Genomic DNA, 18050 nt, shown 5'->3' on the forward strand with positions numbered 1-18050 from the left:
TGCTATGTGGGATGTTGAAAGTTTCAGATATTTGTTTATAACACAACCCTGATCTGTACTTCTCCACAACTTTGTCCCTGACCTGTTTGGAGAGCTCCTTGGTCTTCAGGGTGCCGCTTGCTTGGTGGTGCCCCTTGCTTAGTGGTGTTGCAAAATCTGGGGCCTTTCAGAACAGGTGTATATATACTGAGATCATGTGACAGATCATGTGACACTTAGATTGCACACAGGTGGACTTTATTTAACTAATTATGTGACTTCTGAAGGTAATTGGTTGCACCAGATCTTATTTAGGGACTTCATAGCAAAAGGGGTGAAGACATATACACGACCACTTTTCAGTTGTTGTTTTTTTGTTGCATTTTTTTAAATATATATATTTTTTCATTTCACTTCACCAATTTGGACTATTTTGTGTATATCCATTACATGAAATCCAAAAAGAAATCCATTTAAATTACAGGATGTAATGGAACAAAATAGGAAAAACGCCAAGGGGGATGAATACTTTTGGAAGGCACTGTAATAAACAAAAGTGAAATAAACAATAAAAAATTAACAGTAAATATTAAACTCACAAAAGTTCCAGAATAATAAAAACATTTCAAATAATGTGAAAATAGTTCAAGTACAAAAGGGAAAATAAATAAACAAATATAGGTTGTATTTACAATTGTTATTTCTTCACTAGTTGCCCTTTTCTTGTGGCAACAGGTCTCAAATCAGGCTGCTCTCTCTCTCTCTCTCTCTCTCTCTCTCTCTCTCTCTCTCTCTCTCTCTCTATGGACCTAGTTAGATGTTGATATTGCAGCTTGACCTTCTCTCTCACAGTACAGGACAGGCAACAGGGGATGTAGGCCACTGGGGCAAAGCTGATAGACAGAGTGCCTGACTGCTAATTGGCAGCTTAGGGGCAAAGGTGAATGGATGCTATAGGTTTCCCTTGGTTCAGTCATGTGTTAAAAATTGTGATGGATTGGTGACAAATGTTTCCCTTCATGGTTCGATCTAATAATATCAGGACATGAGATGTACAGTATATGTAAAGTGGAATATGATATCATGAGTGAGTAGGAGCATGTGGCAAATACAATTTGATTTGATTTGATGTGCTCTCTGGTGTTAGCCATTCTGGTGTAAGCCTAATGAGTGATATGATATGGACAGAGGCTCGTCTTTACAGCAAACAGACACTTATTAAAGCCATCATGTCCGCATTTCAACCAAGACGTGCCACTATTGATTGAACTCCAGTGATTTCATAATATGTTAGTTGGAACGTTGCTATTGCTTCTGTCACTCAACTGTCTATTTGACACAATAATGATTTTGTTATGCAGCTCAGTCTTTGTCACGCTCCCCATCAGCAGTGATATTTGTCACTTTAGGAGGGGGATTGGATTCACTGGTTGATTGTGTTAATTGGTTGGTTGGTTGGTTGGTTGGTTTTCATGACACATGACCTCCATGACTTGGAGTGAAAGCCAACTTATTTCCCCCAAGATCAGACATAGGCCTACCTGACAGCAATGGATGATAGATGACCAACACTGTGGCTGAGCTCTATATCCTGCTGGTCCTGCCTGCCATGTGTGTCTATGTGGGAAATGTGCTCCGCCTCGCCTCGAGCACGCTCACTGGGTTGTGTTTAATGCACTGCCATGGCAACTGTTATTCACCAACCCCTGGGACAAAAATGTTTTTATCCCTCTGTGTGACACAAAAGGCTACGGGATGAACTTTCTGTTAACACACAACTATTGAGTGGCTCTGTTCTGGCTTTAATATATCTGTCTCATTTCCTTTGTCGCCAGAGAAAGAGGACAAACACAAACACACTTTCAGGATTCCCACGTCATGGAAGGGGTTTGGATTTCGATCGGCATATTCTGCCTCGTCTCTCGTATCTCAGACTTCTGCATTGGAGTCGTCTCTAGAACATGCAACAATGGGCTTTTTATGTTCTGCTGAAACATGGCTGGGCATTTATTGATTGCCATGTCCACTGACAGTAAGTCAGCCTCCGTTCAGGCCATATCCAATGGAGAAAACAGTTGTCTGTAACACAATTTTCCACACTTGAACAAATCAATGTGAATCTATGAATTGAATCTATGAATCTATATACAGTTTTATGGAACACACATTAGTAAGGCCTTCACATATGCAGCTCACTCTCCAACCAGGACCAGGCCATGCTATAAATCTACAGCCTGCTGTTTGAAATACAACATCCTTCGAGACAAACATGTGGATTTTATTGGCAACACATTGTGGTCTGTTTACATACTGTCTGTCTAAGAGGCACTGCGTCTGTACCAAATAGGCTACAGTGCCTGCGGAAAGTATTCAGAAACCATCACTTTTTCCACATCTTGTTTTGTTACAGCCTTATTCCAAAATGGATATATAAAAAAAGAAAACTCAGCAATTTACACACAATACCCCATAATGGCAAAGTGCAAACAGGTTTTTAGACATTTTAGCAAATGTATTAACAATAAAAACATTAATACCTTATTTATATAAGTATTCAGACCCTTTGCTATGAGACTCGAAATTGAGCTCAGGTGCATCCTGTTTCCATTGATTACCCTTGAGGTCAAGTCAAGTGATTGGGCATGATTTGGAAAGGCACACAGCTGTCTATATAAGGTCCTACAGTTGACAGTGCATGTCAGAGCAAGAACCAAGCCATGAGTTCAAAGGAATTGTCCGTAGAGCTCCGAGACAGGATTGTGTCGAGGCACAAATCTGGGGAAGGGTACCAAAAAATGTCTGCAGCATTGAAGGTCCCCAAGAATACAGTGGCCTCCATCATTCTTAAATTGAAAAAGTTTGGAACCACCAAGACTCTTCCTAGAGGCGGACAAACCGGCCAAACTGAGCAATTGGGGGAGAAGGGTCTTGGTCAGGGAGGTGACCAGGAACCCACCCGATGGTCACTCTGACAGAGCTCTAGAGTTCCTCTATTGATGGTTTGGTTTTAACTCTGACATGCACTGTCAAATATCTCTGCAGCACTCCACCAATCAGGCCTTTATGGTAGTGGCCAGACGGAAGCCAATCCTCAGTTAAAGGCACATGACAGTCCGCTTGGAGTTTGCCAAAAGGCAGCTAAAGACTCCCAGACCATGAGAAATAAGATTCTCTGTTCTGATGAAACCAAGATTGAACTCTTTGTCAGGAATGCTAAGCGTCACGTCTGGAGGAAACTTGGCAGGGCTGGTAAAACCCAGGGCTGGTAAAACCCTGGATCATTGTTATTCTAACTTCCGCGACGCATATAAGGCCCTCCCCCGCCCTCCTTTCGGAAAAGCTGACCACGACTCCATTTAGTTGCTTCCAGCCTATAGACAGAAACTAAAACAGGAAGCTCCTGCTCTCAGGTCTGTTCAACGCTGGTCCGACCAATCTGATTCCACGCTTCAAGATTGCTTCGATCACGTGGATTGGGATATGTTCCGCATTGCGTCAAACAACAACATTGACGAATACGCTGATTCGGTGAGCGAGTTCATTAGCATGTGCATTGGCAATGTCGTACCCACAGCAACTATTAAAACATTCCCCAACCAGAAACCGTGGATTGATGACAGCATTCCCGTGAAACTGAAAGTACGAAACACTGATTTTAACCAGGGCAAGGTGACCGGAAACATGACCAAATACAAACAGTGTAGCTATTCCCTCCGCAAGGCAATCAAACAAGCTAAGCGTCAGTATAGAGACAAAGTAGAGTTGCAATTCAACAGCTCAGACACAAGAGGTATGTGGCAGGGACTACAGTCAATCACGGATTACAAAAAGAAAACCAGCCCCGTCGTGGACCAGGATGCCTTGCTCCCAGACAGACGAAACAACTTCTTTGCTCGCTTTGAGGACAATACAGTGCCACTGACACGGCCCGCTACCAAAACCTGTGGACTCTCCTTCACTGAAGCCGACATGAGTAAAACATTTAAACGTGTTAACCCTCGCAAGGCTGCAGGCCCAGGCGGCATCCCCAGCCGCGTCCTCAGAGCATGCGCAGACCAGCTGGCTGGTGTGTTTACGGACATATTCAATCAATCCTTATCCCCATCCGCTGTTCCCATATGCTTCAAGAGGGTCACATTTGTTCCTGTTCCCAAGAAAGCTAAGGTAACTGAGCTAAACGACTACCGCCCCGTAGCACTCACTTCCGTCATCATGAAGTGCTTTGAGAGACTAGTCAAGGACCGTATCACCTCCACCCTACCTGACACCCTAGACCCACTCCAATTTGCTTACCGCCCCAATAGGTCCACAGACGACGCAATCGCAACCCCACTGCACACTGCCCTAACATATCTGGACAAGAGGAATACCTATGTGAGAATGCTGTTCATCGACTACAGTTCAGCGTTTAACAACATAGTACCCTCCAAACTTGTCATCAAGCTCGAGACCCTGGGTCTCGACCTCGCCCTGTGCAACTGGGTACTGGACTTCTTGATGGGCCGCCCCCAGGTGGTGAGGGTAGGTAACAACATCTCCACCCCGCTGATCCTCAACACTGGGGCCCCACAAGGGTGCGTTCTGAGCCCTCTCCTGTACTCCCTGTTCACCCACGACTGCATGGCCATGCACGCCTCCAACTCAATCATCAAGTTTGCAGACGACACTCCAGTGGTAGGCTTGATTACCAACAACGACGAGACGGCCTACAGGGAGGAAGTGAGGGCCCTTGGAGTGTGGTGTCAGGAAAATAACCTCAAACTCAATGTCAACAAAACAAAGGAGGTGATCGTGGACTTCAGGAAACAGCAGAGGGAGCACCCCCCTATTCACATCGACGGGACAGTAGTGGAGAGGGTAGAAAGTTTTAAGTTCCTTGGCGTACACATCACGCACACAACTGAATTGGTCCAGGGTGATGCGGTCTGCCCCATAACCGGGGGCAAACTACCTGCCCTCCAGGACACCTTCACCACCCGATGTCACAGGAAGGCCATAAAGATCATCAAGGACAACAACCACCCGAGCCACTGCCTGTTCACCCCGCTATCATCCAGAAGGCGAAGTCAGTACAGGTGCATCAAAGCAGGGACCGAGAGACTGAAAAACAGCTTCTATCTCAAGGCCATCAGACTGTTAAACAGCCACCACTAACATTGAGTGGCTGCTGCCACACATGTAAAAATTGTATCACTAGCCATTTTAAACAATGCCACTTAATATAATGTTTACATACCCTACATTACTCATCTCATATGTATATACTGTACTCGATACCATCTACTGCATCTTGCCTATGCCGTTCTGTACCATCACTCATTCATACAGTGCCTTGCGAAAGTATTCGGCCCCCTTGAACTTTGCGACCTTTTGCCACATTTCAGGCTTCAAACATAAAGATATAAAACTGTATTTTTTTGTGAAGAATCAACAACAAGTGGGACACATTCATGAAGTGAAACGACATTTATTGGATATTTCAAACTTTTTTAACAAATCAAAAACTGAAAAATTGGGCGTGCAAAATTATTCAGCCCCCTTAAGTTAATACTTTGTAGCGCCACCTTTTGCTGCGATTACAGCTGTAAGTCGCTTGGGGTATGTCTCTATCAGTTTTGCACATCGAGAGACTGAATTTTTTTCCCATTCCTCCTTGCAAAACAGCTCGAGCTCAGTGAGGTTGGATGGAGAGCATTTGTGAACAGCAGTTTTCAGTTCTTTCCACAGATCCTCGATTGGATTCAGGTCTGGACTTTGACTTGGCCATTCTAACACCTGGATATGTTTATTTTTGAACCATTCCATTGTAGATGTTGCTTTATGCTTTGGATCATTGTCTTGTTGGAAGACAAATCTCCGTCCCAGTCTCAGGTCTTTTGCAGACTCCATCAGGTTTTCTTCCAGAATGGTCCTGTATTTGGCTCCATCCATCTTCCCATCAATTTTAACCATCTTCCCTGTCCCTGCTGAAGAAAAGCAGGCCCAAACCATGATGCTCCCACCACCATGTTTGACAGTGGGGATGGTGTGTTCAGCTGTGTTGCTTTTACGCCAAACATAACATTTTGCATTGTTGCCAAAAAGTTCAATTTTGGTTTCATCTGACCAGAGCACCTTCTTCCACATGCTTGGTGTGTCTCCCAGGTGGCTGGTGGCAAACTTTAAACAACAATTTTTATGGATATCTTTAAGAAATGGCTTTCTTCTTGCCACTCTTCCATAAAGGCCAGATTTGTGCAATATACGACTGATTGTTGTCCTATGGACAGAGTCTCCCACCTCAGCTGTAGATCTCTGCAGTCCATCCAGAGTGATCATGGGCCTCTTGGCTGCATCTCTGATCATTCTTCTCCTTGTATGAGCTGAAAGTTTAGAGGGACGGCAAGATCTTGGTAGATTTGCAGTGGTCTGATACTCCTTCCATTTCAATATTATCGCTTGCACAGTGCTCCTTGGGATGTTTAAAGCTTGGGAAATATTTTTGTATCCAAATCCGGCTTTAAACTTCTTCACAACAGTATCTCGGACCTGCCTGGTGTGTTCCTTGTTCTTCATGATGCTCTCTGCGCTTTTAACGGACCTCTGAGACTATCACAGTGCAGGTGCAGTTATATGGAGACTTGATTACACACAGGTGGATTGTATTTATCATCATTAGTCATTTAGGTCAACATTGGATTATTCAGAGATCCTCACTGAACTTCTGGAGAGAGTTTGCTGCACTGAAAGTAAAGGGGCTGAATAATTTTGCACGCCCAATTTTTCAGTTTTTGATTTGTTAAAAAAGTTTGAAATATCCAATAAATGTCGTTCCACTTCATGATTGTGTCCCATTTGTTGTTGATTCTTCACAAAAAAATACAGTTTTATATCTTCATGTTTGAAGCCTGAAATGTGGCAAAAGGTCGCAAAGTTCAAGGGGGCCGAATACTTTCGCAAGGCACTGTATATCCTTATGTACATATTCTTCATCCCTTTATACTTGTGTGTATAAGGTAGCTGTTGTCAAATTGTTAGAATAGATTACTTGTTGGTTATTACTGCATTGTCGGAACTAGAAGCACAAGCATTTCGCTACACTCGCATTAACATCTGCTAACCATGTGTATGTGACAAATACAATTTGATTTGATTTGGTACCATCCCTATGGTTAAGCATGGTGGTGGCAGTATCATGCTGTGGGGATGTTTTTCAGCGGCAGGACCTGGGAGACTAGTCAGGATCGAGGGACAGATGAACGGAGCAAAGTACAGAGAGAGATCCTTGATGAAAACCTGCTCCAGAGCACTCAGGACTTCAGACTGGGACAAAGGTTCACCTTCCAACAGGACAACGACCCTAAGCACACAGCCAAGACAATGCAGGAGTGGCTTTGGGGATAAGTCTCTGAATGTTCTTGAGTGGCCCAGCGAGATCCCGGACTTGAACCTGGTCGAACATCTCTGGAGAGACCTGAAAATAGCTGTGCTGCGATGCTCCGCATCCAACCTGAAAAAGCTTGAGAGGATCTGCAGAGAAGAATAGGAGAAACTGGCCAAATGTAGGTGTGCCAAGCTTGTAGCATCATACCCAAGAAGACTTGATCCTGTAATCGCTGCCAAAGGTGCTTCAGCAAAGTACGGAGCAAATGTGCTCCGTTTTTTATTTGTGATAAATACGCAAAAAATACTAAAAACATGTTTTTGTTTTTTCATTATGGGGTAGATTGATGAGGGGAAAAAATTATTTATTGCATTTTAAAATAAGGCTGTAACGTAACAAAATGTGGAAAAAGTCATGGTGTTTGAATACTTTCCAAGGGCACTGTGTACCATAATGTAGTAGAGGAGATGGATTCTACTGTACAACTCATCCGGTCACTTAATTCTGCCATTATGAATTGCCATTGATTTCCATTAGGGTTTGGCTGGCTTCCACAGCCCAGTAGTGACCTGTCTGCCTCCCATTAGTGCACTTTAATTCTAGCGATGAATAGTCAGGACAGGCTGCTCTCGCTGGCTGCACAGGCAGACACAGCTAGATGACCCTACTAAGTGGCAACGATAACGTTCAGTCTCATTCTAGCATGATAATCAATGTATGATCAACCGTCACTCATCATAAATCGTCATCAAAATTCCACTCCATTCTCCACTCTATGTCTGATGAGGAGTGTGTTTTGGCAGTGTGTGTTCATTGTTTTGCAGTGTATTGGTAGATGAGGATTCCGTGGTGATGAGTCCTTTGGAGGAGGTTGAGAAAGTCAGTACATGTTCTTATTGAGTTCCGATGAATAATGAATAATTAAATGACCTCTACTGTGCTGTCGTTGGTTACGCAACAGCTCATTTGAATGTTTCAGTGAGTTGAACTTGAAACGTCTCCCTAAGCTCATTACTGCAAAGATGGCTATGTATATGATTTAAATGCGTTGTGCACCAATACTTCAGCTCTTCTGTGAATTATAGAGTGAAACACAACCTCCTTATATGGACGTGTCACTGTTACACTGCAGCCTACAGCAAAAAGTTCACCAAAGAATTTAAAGAGAATGTCAGAAAGAAAACAACTTGACTTGAACTAGTGAATGATGATTTCAATAAATGACTGATCTCACACTCTGTTTCTCTCAATCTGTGTCTCCATGTAGGTTGCTTTGAGTGCTGCATCAAGTGTTTAGGTGGGGTGCCGTATGCGTCACTGGTGGCTACGATCCTGTGTTTCTCTGGCGTGGCCCTGTTCTGTGGCTGTGGCCATGTGGCCCTCACCGGCACCATCAGCATCCTGGAAAACCACTTCTCCAAGATCACCTCTGACCACGCCATGCTGACCGACGTGTGAGTAACCGCACCTCTTTATACTGACCCCATGAGTATGGTTAGGATTTGTAGACCATAACCTGACCATGAAACACGATCTAGAAGTAGGGTCTGGCTAACCATCAGTATCCTACTGTATGGTCAGAGTAGGGCAGCAATTAGATACTATTGGATCCCACCTCATCCCGAAACCTATACATCCTGATGCTATCTGCAGTAGCACAGTGACTATATGTCTACAGCGATATCTTGAAACACATTTTTTTCCACAAAAGTTTTGACACACCTACTCATTCAAGGGTTTTTCTTTATTTTTACTATTTCCTACATTGTAGAGTAATAGTGAAGACATCAACACTATGAAACAACACATATGGAATCATGTAGTAACCAAAAAAAGTGTTATATTCGAGATCCTTCAAAGTAGCCACCCTCTGCCTTTTTTTATTTGACTAGGCAAGTATTTTCAATGACAGCCTAGGAACAGTGGGTTAACTGCCTTGTTCAGGGGTAGAACAACAGTTTTTCACATTGTCAGCTCGGTGATTCAATCTTGCCACCTTTCGTTTACTAGTCCAACGCTCTAACCACTAGGCTACCCTGCTGCCTTGATGACAGCTTTGCACACTCTTGGTATTCCCTCAACCAGCTTCATGAGGTAGTCACCTGGAACACTTTTCAATTAACAGGTGTGCCTTGTTAAAAGTTCATTTGTGGAATTTCTTTCCTTCTTAATGCATTTGAGTCAATCAGTTGTGTTGTGACAAGGTAGGGGTGGTATACAGAAGATAGCCCTATTTGGTAAAAGACCAAGTCCTTATTATGGCAAGGACAGCTCAAATAAGCAAAGCGAAACGACAGTCCATCCTTACTTTAAGACGTGAAGGTCAGTCAATATAGAATATTTCAAGAACTTTGAAAGTTTCTTTAAGTGCAGTTGTGAAAACCATCAAGCTCTATGATGAAACTGGCTCTCATGAGGACCGGCACAGGAAAGGAAGACTAAGAGTTACCTCTGCTGCAGAGGATAAGTTAAATTATTCCCAGAGTTCAAGTAAACAGGCACATCTCAACATCAGCTGTTCAGAGGAGACTGCGTGAATCAGGCCTTCATGGTCAAATTGCTGCAAAGAAACCACTACTGAAGGACACCAATAAGAAGAATAAGATCCAAGAAATACGAGCAATGGACATTAGACTGGTGGAAATTTGTCCTTTGGTCTGATGAGTCCAAATTTTCGATTTTTGGTTCCAACAGCCATGTCTTTGTGAGACGCAGAGTAGGTGAATGGATGATCTCCGCATGTGTGGTTCCCACCGTGAATTATGGAGGAGGATGTGTGATGGTGTGGGGTTGCTTTGCTGCTGACACTGCCAGTGATTTATTTATAATTCAAGGCACACTTAACCAGCATGGCTACCACAGCATTCTGCAGCGATACTCCATCCCATCTGGTGTGCGCTTAGTGGGACTATCATTTGCTTTTCAACAGGACAATGACCCAAAACACACCTCCAGGCTGTGTAAGGGCTATTTTACCAAGAAGGAGAGTGATGGAGTGCTGCATCAGATGACCTGGCCTCCACAATCACTCGACCTAAACCCAATTGAGATGGTTTGGGATGACTTGGACCGCAGAGTGAAGGAAAAGCAGTCAACAAGTGCTCAGCATATGTGGGAACTCCTTCAAGACTGTTTTGAAAAACATTCCAGGTGAAGCTGGTTGAGAGAATGCCAAGAGTGTGTAAAGCTGTCATCAAGGCAAAGGCTGGCTACTTTGAAGAATCTAAAAATCTAAAATATATTTTGATTTGTTTGATGTCTTCACTATTATTCTATAATGTAGAAAATATAAAAAATCAAGACAAACTCTTGAATGAGTAGGTGTGTCCAAACTTTTGACTTGTACATCAACCCCTTTTATCTAAATAAGCTGAGCCTCCTAGTGTAAGCATAGATAAACCCAATCCATAAATTACAAGTACTTTTATATAGATATGTTCTTTCTTCAATGAGCTCATCACGGCGACTATTTTTAGCTGATTATATCCCCTGTCTGAACCTCATCCTGGAGACAAAGCCTAATATGGAGCTCTTCTTATCTGGATCCATTAGTCTAAGGAGAAAAACAGAGGAGCGAGAGGACAGGACAGAGCATGTGTTTTGTGTTGAGGTTGAAAGGGGAGTCTCTGAGTGCACTGTTTCATTGAAGATGTCTAGCAGGCCGATCGGTCTTTTAGCAGATTATTTCCCCAGGCATGTATCACCTGTCATCTGTCCAGGCTGTGTTAAGGGTTTGGGACTGCTTCTCCTTTTTGGGGGGGGGGGGAAACTGAGTCAGTCATCCTCACTCGAAGACATCGGTTTACAGTTCATCAGCCAAAGTTGTAAATGATTTCAAGATTTTCACAGAATGAATGGTATAGGTTGCAGTTTTCCAACCCAAGACTAATGTAAACTAATTCAGCTCTGTGTCTTTGATCACGCACGGGACACTGAGGTGGTTTATGTGTGATTTGATCCCATACAGAATACAGCTGATGCAGTACGTCATCTATGGCATCGCCTCCTTCTTCTTCCTCTATGGGATCATCCTGCTGGCCGAGGGCTTCTACACCACCAGCGCTGTCAAGGAGCTGCACAGCGAGTTCAAGACCACCATTTGCGGGCGCTGTATTAGTGGGATGGTACGTCACTATCAACACCACTGGACTGTGGTTTCCATGCGCTGAACTTACACAAAACACAAATAACCAACTCACTGCAGTCTTAACTGGCTATCAAACCCTTTTGTCAACAAGATTGAAAAAACATTTTTTTTTAAGTATTTCCACCAAACCACATTATGTTTTAATCCTGGGTAGATGCGATCAATCAAGCAAGTTGATGAAAACCATAATGAGAAAATATTGTTGCAATTGGACACATAAACAGTCCCTCCCTTAAAGACCTACTTGTCAAATAGGCTGTGAAAATGTTTATGATTATGATTCCCTTCTGCCTAATGCTAATAGGTGTGTGTGTGTGTCTGTGTGTCTGTGTGTCTGTGTCTGTCTGTCCTCTCAGTTTGTGTTCCTGACCTACATCCTGGGTATTGCCTGGCTGGGAGTGTTTGGTTTCTCCGCCGTGCCCGTCTTCCTCTTCTACAACATGTGGTCCACCTGTGCCGCCATGAGGTCACCAGTCGCCAACTTCACCAATGTGGACTCTATCTGCGTGGACGTCCGTCAATACGGTAAGAGAATGCCTCAGTCACAGTCAGGGTAATCTTCATTAGGCACCATGTGAAAGAAAACAGACTGAAATTAAGGAGGGACTACCTAAACTTGTCCAATAAGAAACGTGTATTTTTTTCTTTTAAACGTTTTGTTACGGTGTGCTTTACTGAATATGACCCTTATTTCACCATGGTGGCTGAGAGCCAAGATGGTAGTGGGATAAATAACTAATAGGATAACAAAGCACGTGTGGCATCTTTTCTACAGCTCGATTGCCTCCCTGTCTCCCCCTGTTCAGTGTGTCGCGTTTTGCAGCTTTAATACACTCAACTCTCCAATTATGACATTTTAATGGTGATTTGAAGTTGCAACCATTCTGTAAATTGTAATGTGATATGTGACTCTGGGCCATTAACGATTGAACTCTGATTCATTTACTGCATGACTATCTGAATTCTAGGAACATGTTTTATGAAGACGTGATGTAAAGAATTTGCTCAGTGTAAATATGAACCTTTAACGACTGTCTGCAGGTATCATCCCATGGAACGCTACACCAGGCAAGGCTTGTGGGTCCACACTAGGAGACATCTGTAATACTAGTGAGGTAAGGCTTCTTCTCCTCTAATTGGAGTCATTCATTCACAGGTGACATACTGTCTTGTTTGGTGTCATTACTTTGAGATTCATGCGCTCACAACTATATTAAGTGTTTGGGGGCCGCAGAGGCGCAACAAATTGTATTCACAATGAGAAAAACGAAACAAAAAACCACCCCTTCCTTTCTTGAACACACTCGCACTTGTCTTTTTTTAACTTGCTGACGGGTACTTTATTGAGGACAAATGTACTTACTATGACTGTGATATGGGGTTGTCTCACCTAGCTATTTTACGATAAATGCACTAACTGTAAATCCTTCTGGATAAGAGCTTCTGCTAAATTACTCAAATGTAAATGTAAGTTACCGTAATGTGGTACTGTGTTCATTCACATAAATCATTGTTTTTTCTTGTCTTTTTCAGTTCTACCTGTCCTACCACCTGTACATTGTAGCATGCGCTGGAGCCGGGGCCACCGTCATTGCTCTGGTAAGCTCACCTCTCTCTCTCTCTCTCTCTCATCCTCCCACTCAGTCTATCCTTGCACGGTTTGTATCTGACTGTAGATCATGAATCCAGTGCTGCTCTCCTCATTTCCCATATGGTTTATGTAACCTCTGTAAAGCAGATTACACATAGGCTTTCCCACATCTCCAATCCCATTCGCTGTAAACCATCTCCGTAGATGCCCCTGGCCCCGGTCTTATTATAGGTAAAAGGACACAGGGTGGAGACTTACCGTGGCAATGTTTATACAGTATCAAGGAGAATCTCTGTAAGGATATAAACATTTGTAGACGAAATCAGAGTGCTTTGAACTAAGGGCACCCCATTTCCAAAGAGTCCCATCTTGGGTGTTTTGAAAATAATGAGTATGACAGTCGAGGAAAATTCTCTGTCTAGGCCATGGAGACCATTTTGTTCTCTGATTGCTTCCAAAGACAGTTTCATACGTTTCTACTTAACTCACATCTGAAAGTGCTAAACAATCGTATTTTACGAATACTTATTTTTTACACGTAAAAAATGTGAACGTAGAAAGATCAGTTGTTGCCAATATGGCAGCCATGCACGTTCCTGGAGTGTTCTCTTACCGCCTGTATTCTGTTCTCTTCCACCAGCTGATCTACATGATGGCTACCACTTATAACTTTGCCGTTTTGAAGTTTAAGAGTCGAGAAGACTGCTGCACTAAGTTTTAACTGGTGTTCAGAGACACAGCACAGCACAGTCTATGACACTACACTGAGTAGAGACAGCAGCCACTTACTACATGAACTAAAAACCAACAGAACATAGACAAAAACATCTTCCCCATTAGTATTCACCTAAAGCGTAAATAGCTGAGTGTATGCGTCCTTTAGCGTTTGATATCCAGGGATAGGCCTGTCGGAAGGTTCAACGGTACCTGAGGAGAGTTGTCTTCAGAATGGGGTGGTGTATAGTTAGCAGGTTTATGCTTTTCTCCAGGTCATGTTAAGATATTATTAGGACATTAAATCAGTAATAACTCCCTTAATTGAATAGCACTCAGGCTTTTTGTAGAGTAGGCTTGGAGGAGGAAGACAAAACACAATTAATCTGAGGACAATACGGTATTTAGTTCTCAGGCTTCAGTCAGTGCTATGACTATCGCTCTTACATTCGGGGTGAAAAAAAAACATTGTTTTTTACTAATGGTCAATTTGTCCGAGGACTACCCAGCCTTGGCATAGTGCCCTTTCCCCATTCATGTTTTCGGTTTGATCATGTGTACTTTTGTATTTTCTTGGTGCAAGCCACAAAGTGTTACACAGAGAATTGTCAGTATTACAAGCTTCTGTCACAAACTAGCTCCTAAATCGTATCACGATATAGACACTCTTCATCTGTAAGATGACATAGACAAGATGAACAGTGTTGTACAGTAGTACTTCAAAAATAACTGCGCATATAACTAGTATTTTGAAGAGTAAGGGCAGTACCAGGGGTATATTTTTTGCTCAAGGTATATAGCCTCAGTTTATGGCTTCATACATTTTATAAAGGAGGTTTTCCTATTTTAGAGGAGTAAATGTGATTTTTTTTTAATGCAATCTGATGCCTTCCTAGCTTCAGCTGATAGTTTCATGTTTTGTTTAATTATTTTTTCTTTGACGAATCCAGAAACGGCCAATCAGTTGTTTAAAGAGCCGCTGTTGTTATTTTTTTAACACTGTGCCTGCATGCTTACTTGTAGTTTTTTTGTATTACTTAATCTGTTTATGATTACTTATATTCCACATTTCATAAATATTTAATTATTTCCTAAGATTTTTGAAGACTGTAGTTATTATTTTTCTCTTTCTATACAAAATAAACAATCTTTGTGTACAAAATATACCTATTGGTCTATATTATTGTCAAATGAAAGACAGACACTAACTAAGAACAGTACCAGTGACAGAACACAGGTTGATAAGGTTGACTCCATCTCACGTCTCAATCTAATTTCCCACTAACCTCTGACCTTCACTAACCACCATCCTCATCAAGCTTGCACGCAAAACCTCAAAACCCCCACTCCACTTCCTCTCCCCTTTAAAATGTCTCTTCTGTAGTATGGTTTGTTCATAGTGTAATAGTAATGTTAGTTGTGTTGATAATAATGATATAACATTACTGTGCAGGTTTGTCTGTTGTCAGCTTAACGTTGTGTTATATGTGTGTGTGACGTAGCTCTGACTCCTGTAGCCTGCTTTGCATCTTGACATGCTCACCGGCCATCCACCCTCACCCTTCTCTTCCAGATCCACTTCCTCATGATTCTCTCAGCAAACTGGGCCTACCTAAAGGACGCCAGTCACATGCATGCCTACCAAGACATCAAAATGAAGGAAGAGCAGGAGCTGCACGACATCACGTCTCGCTCAAAGGAATGTCTCAATTCCTACACATAAGGATTACGCCCTCGTCCACCTCTATGACCACACACACACACACACACACACACACACACACACACACACACACACACACACAGCTCCTGTAACCTGCCAGCTGCCCTCACGCAGCGCAGTAATACAGCTCCTAACAAACTAAAGCATCAATGTCGCTTTCTGCAACTAACCAAGACGTGTCGGAAACCTCTGTTTTGTGTTTTGTATGTGAATATATTTTTGTTTTTATTTTTCTAAATTGTCGAATAAGAAAAATATGCAGTTTTGAAAAATTATTTTGATCTGTCCTTTTTTTGCTTTCTTCCTAATCGGTCTTCGCTGGTGAAGCTTGAAACATTGCACTATTCTAACACAAGAACGTAAAGAAATAGTGAAACTTGTTTTTAGAGTGTTCTGTTATGATTCTGGCCTGACTGTTGGCCATTTATGAATAAGGGAGAGCAGGAAGTTCGTGTCAGCGAGAAGAGAATCCATTTTTTTTTTTTTTTAAATCATAGATGCGGTTTTGATAACACTTCATAGCACAACATGAAACGCCTTACAACATCAGTTCTATTAAAGTAGTGCAACGTGTTGTTTTTAATTGCACACAAGTTTGGTCCTCCTGGCTTTGAATGGAGAGAATATAAGGAAGAGAAATATGAAGGTACAGCAACATTCCATTGTAGAACAGAACATGCATTGGTTGGCTTCATTGACAATTTATGTTACCCCTCTGCCCATTAAAACTATGTTAGGTTTAGATTAATTTTCTCTTGATAGTAGTTTTCCTATTTTAGGGCTGACATTTAGTTTAATGCTAATTCTAGTTACATTCGTCACATAAATAATGATGCAAAATACTAATTCCCTCAGGGGTACAATAGTGGGCCTACGTAGTTACTTTAGCTACATACACATGTATTTTACTTAACCACGTGCCCATGTGACTGTACGCGAAACCGTAGTGGTTTCAGATTTTAGTTTTAGTCCTTTTTGAAGGGAGGAATCCCTTACACTAAAATACATGCAAAGGTCGTTTTTTCTCTTAGACTTTAATTTTTATTTTTAAACTCTGGCAAGTGAATGGTGCCAATAACAATTCTACTGTTAGACTGACCAAAATATCTCATCTTAATACATCACCAAAGTGTGATATCATGGGTAATAATTAGTATCATTTTTTTTTTAAATGCAGCAATTTAAAATGTCATGGTTAATGTCTTTGTGAGATGAAAAATAAATGTCAAATTTGACAATAGAGCGTGAGGATGGTATACTACCCTGTTGGACAGAGGGGGCTTGTATATTCAAAGTATTGTTGGGAGGAATAAATGCTTCCTATTGTATAGTGTATGATCTCCCACAGTTCATTCCAAATCCCCAGGTGACTTGAAATTCCCCTTTGCGACTGTTAAATGTTCATCCCTATAACTACAAGATACAGGATGCTTCCATTATACTTGGTTGAGAAAAAAATCTGTCTGTACCGAAACATTTGATATAATGTGATGTGCTTTGTTACCATGGCAGACCTTACAACTTAGACAGTACAAGTGAAATGTGTGAACGTTATCCCTTCTACATCCAGGCTAACTCAGTCTTAGGATGTGGATCTACAAACAAAATCTGTGCTTGTATGTGTACAATGTAAAGATGTTACAAGTCAGGAATCTTTTGGTGATGTTTCAATCTTGTTTTGTTTTTTTATTGAATATATAACCACTTAAAAAAGAACAACAAAAAAAAAGTTTCAAAACCTCTTGAATTGCATTTCAGCATTGTTTTTGACATGCAATTGTGAAAATACTGACAATTACTGATGTAATCTTTTTCTTTTAGGTAGAGAAGACACAGGGATATTGATGTTAATTCATTATTGCATGAAGGAGAAAACTGTTTCTGCAGTGATACAGGTGATGTGTAGTCATATGTACTGACAACTATCGTAGGCAGTGTTTGCCTGTTTCCTTTTCTTTTTTCTAACAGAGAACCAATTAATCCATTGTATGTCCATTGTATGTCATCGTAGTCCTAGGCGTTTCCAAGTATGCGAATCCTCTATAGTATTTTGTAACCTAATAGTGTACCCCATTTTTTTTCTATGAGTGTCAAGGGCCTCCTTGTGAATTTATTTCAGATGATACTTAATGCGTCACAGTATTATGAATATTAATCATCACCATATAATTGAAAATGGCAATCTGACCATGAATACGGTTCAGGCAAAGTTTAAGCCACTGTAAGTCTTGATTGACAACATCTTGTTTTGTGAACAAAGTGGTCTCAGAAATATTGTAGAACAGACGCTAAAGTGGCCTGCAGGAAGATGGCTGATGTGAAGTGAATGACTTTGATCATGCAGTCTCATTATACAGCATTTCCTGTGTATAAAGTACCAACAAATTATAGAAATGGCTACTGATCAATCACCAGGAGGACACCAATCCAACATCCTGTCTGACTGGGATCCCCTCTGACATCTCTCTCTCAACAAGCCTGTTAACTGTTTTTATGAAAATAAAGAAATACAAAAATGAACTCCACTCAATTA

The 18050-nt window shown here is 41.7% G+C and overlaps 1 protein-coding gene across 5 annotated transcripts in view; it reads left to right on the top strand.

Moving 5' to 3' along the window:
• The window catches only part of LOC110501391 (neuronal membrane glycoprotein M6-b), a 53191-nt gene extending 35149 nt beyond the window's left edge, over positions 1 to 18042 (top strand). For 2 of the 5 annotated variants that reach the window (XM_021578926.2, XM_036958734.1), the window contains exons 2-7: positions 8610 to 8796; positions 11310 to 11466; positions 11846 to 12014; positions 12531 to 12604; positions 13023 to 13088; positions 15368 to 18042. In XM_021578926.2, coding sequence (XP_021434601.1) covers positions 8610 to 8796; positions 11310 to 11466; positions 11846 to 12014; positions 12531 to 12604; positions 13023 to 13088; positions 15368 to 15517 — 803 coding nt within the window. In that variant the 3' untranslated portion in view covers positions 15518 to 18042. Of the gene's footprint in view, positions 1 to 8609; positions 8797 to 11309; positions 11467 to 11845; positions 12015 to 12530; positions 12605 to 13022; positions 13089 to 13720; positions 14955 to 15367 lie in introns of those variants that run through there. The other 3 variants (XM_021578927.2, XM_036958737.1, XM_036958736.1) reach the window with 2 other exon arrangements.
• The last annotated feature ends 8 nt before the right edge of the window (positions 18043 to 18050 follow it).

This window comes from Oncorhynchus mykiss, chromosome 22 (genome assembly GCF_013265735.2).
Source record: "Oncorhynchus mykiss isolate Arlee chromosome 22, USDA_OmykA_1.1, whole genome shotgun sequence".
Lineage (NCBI taxonomy): Eukaryota > Metazoa > Chordata > Actinopteri > Salmoniformes > Salmonidae > Oncorhynchus > Oncorhynchus mykiss.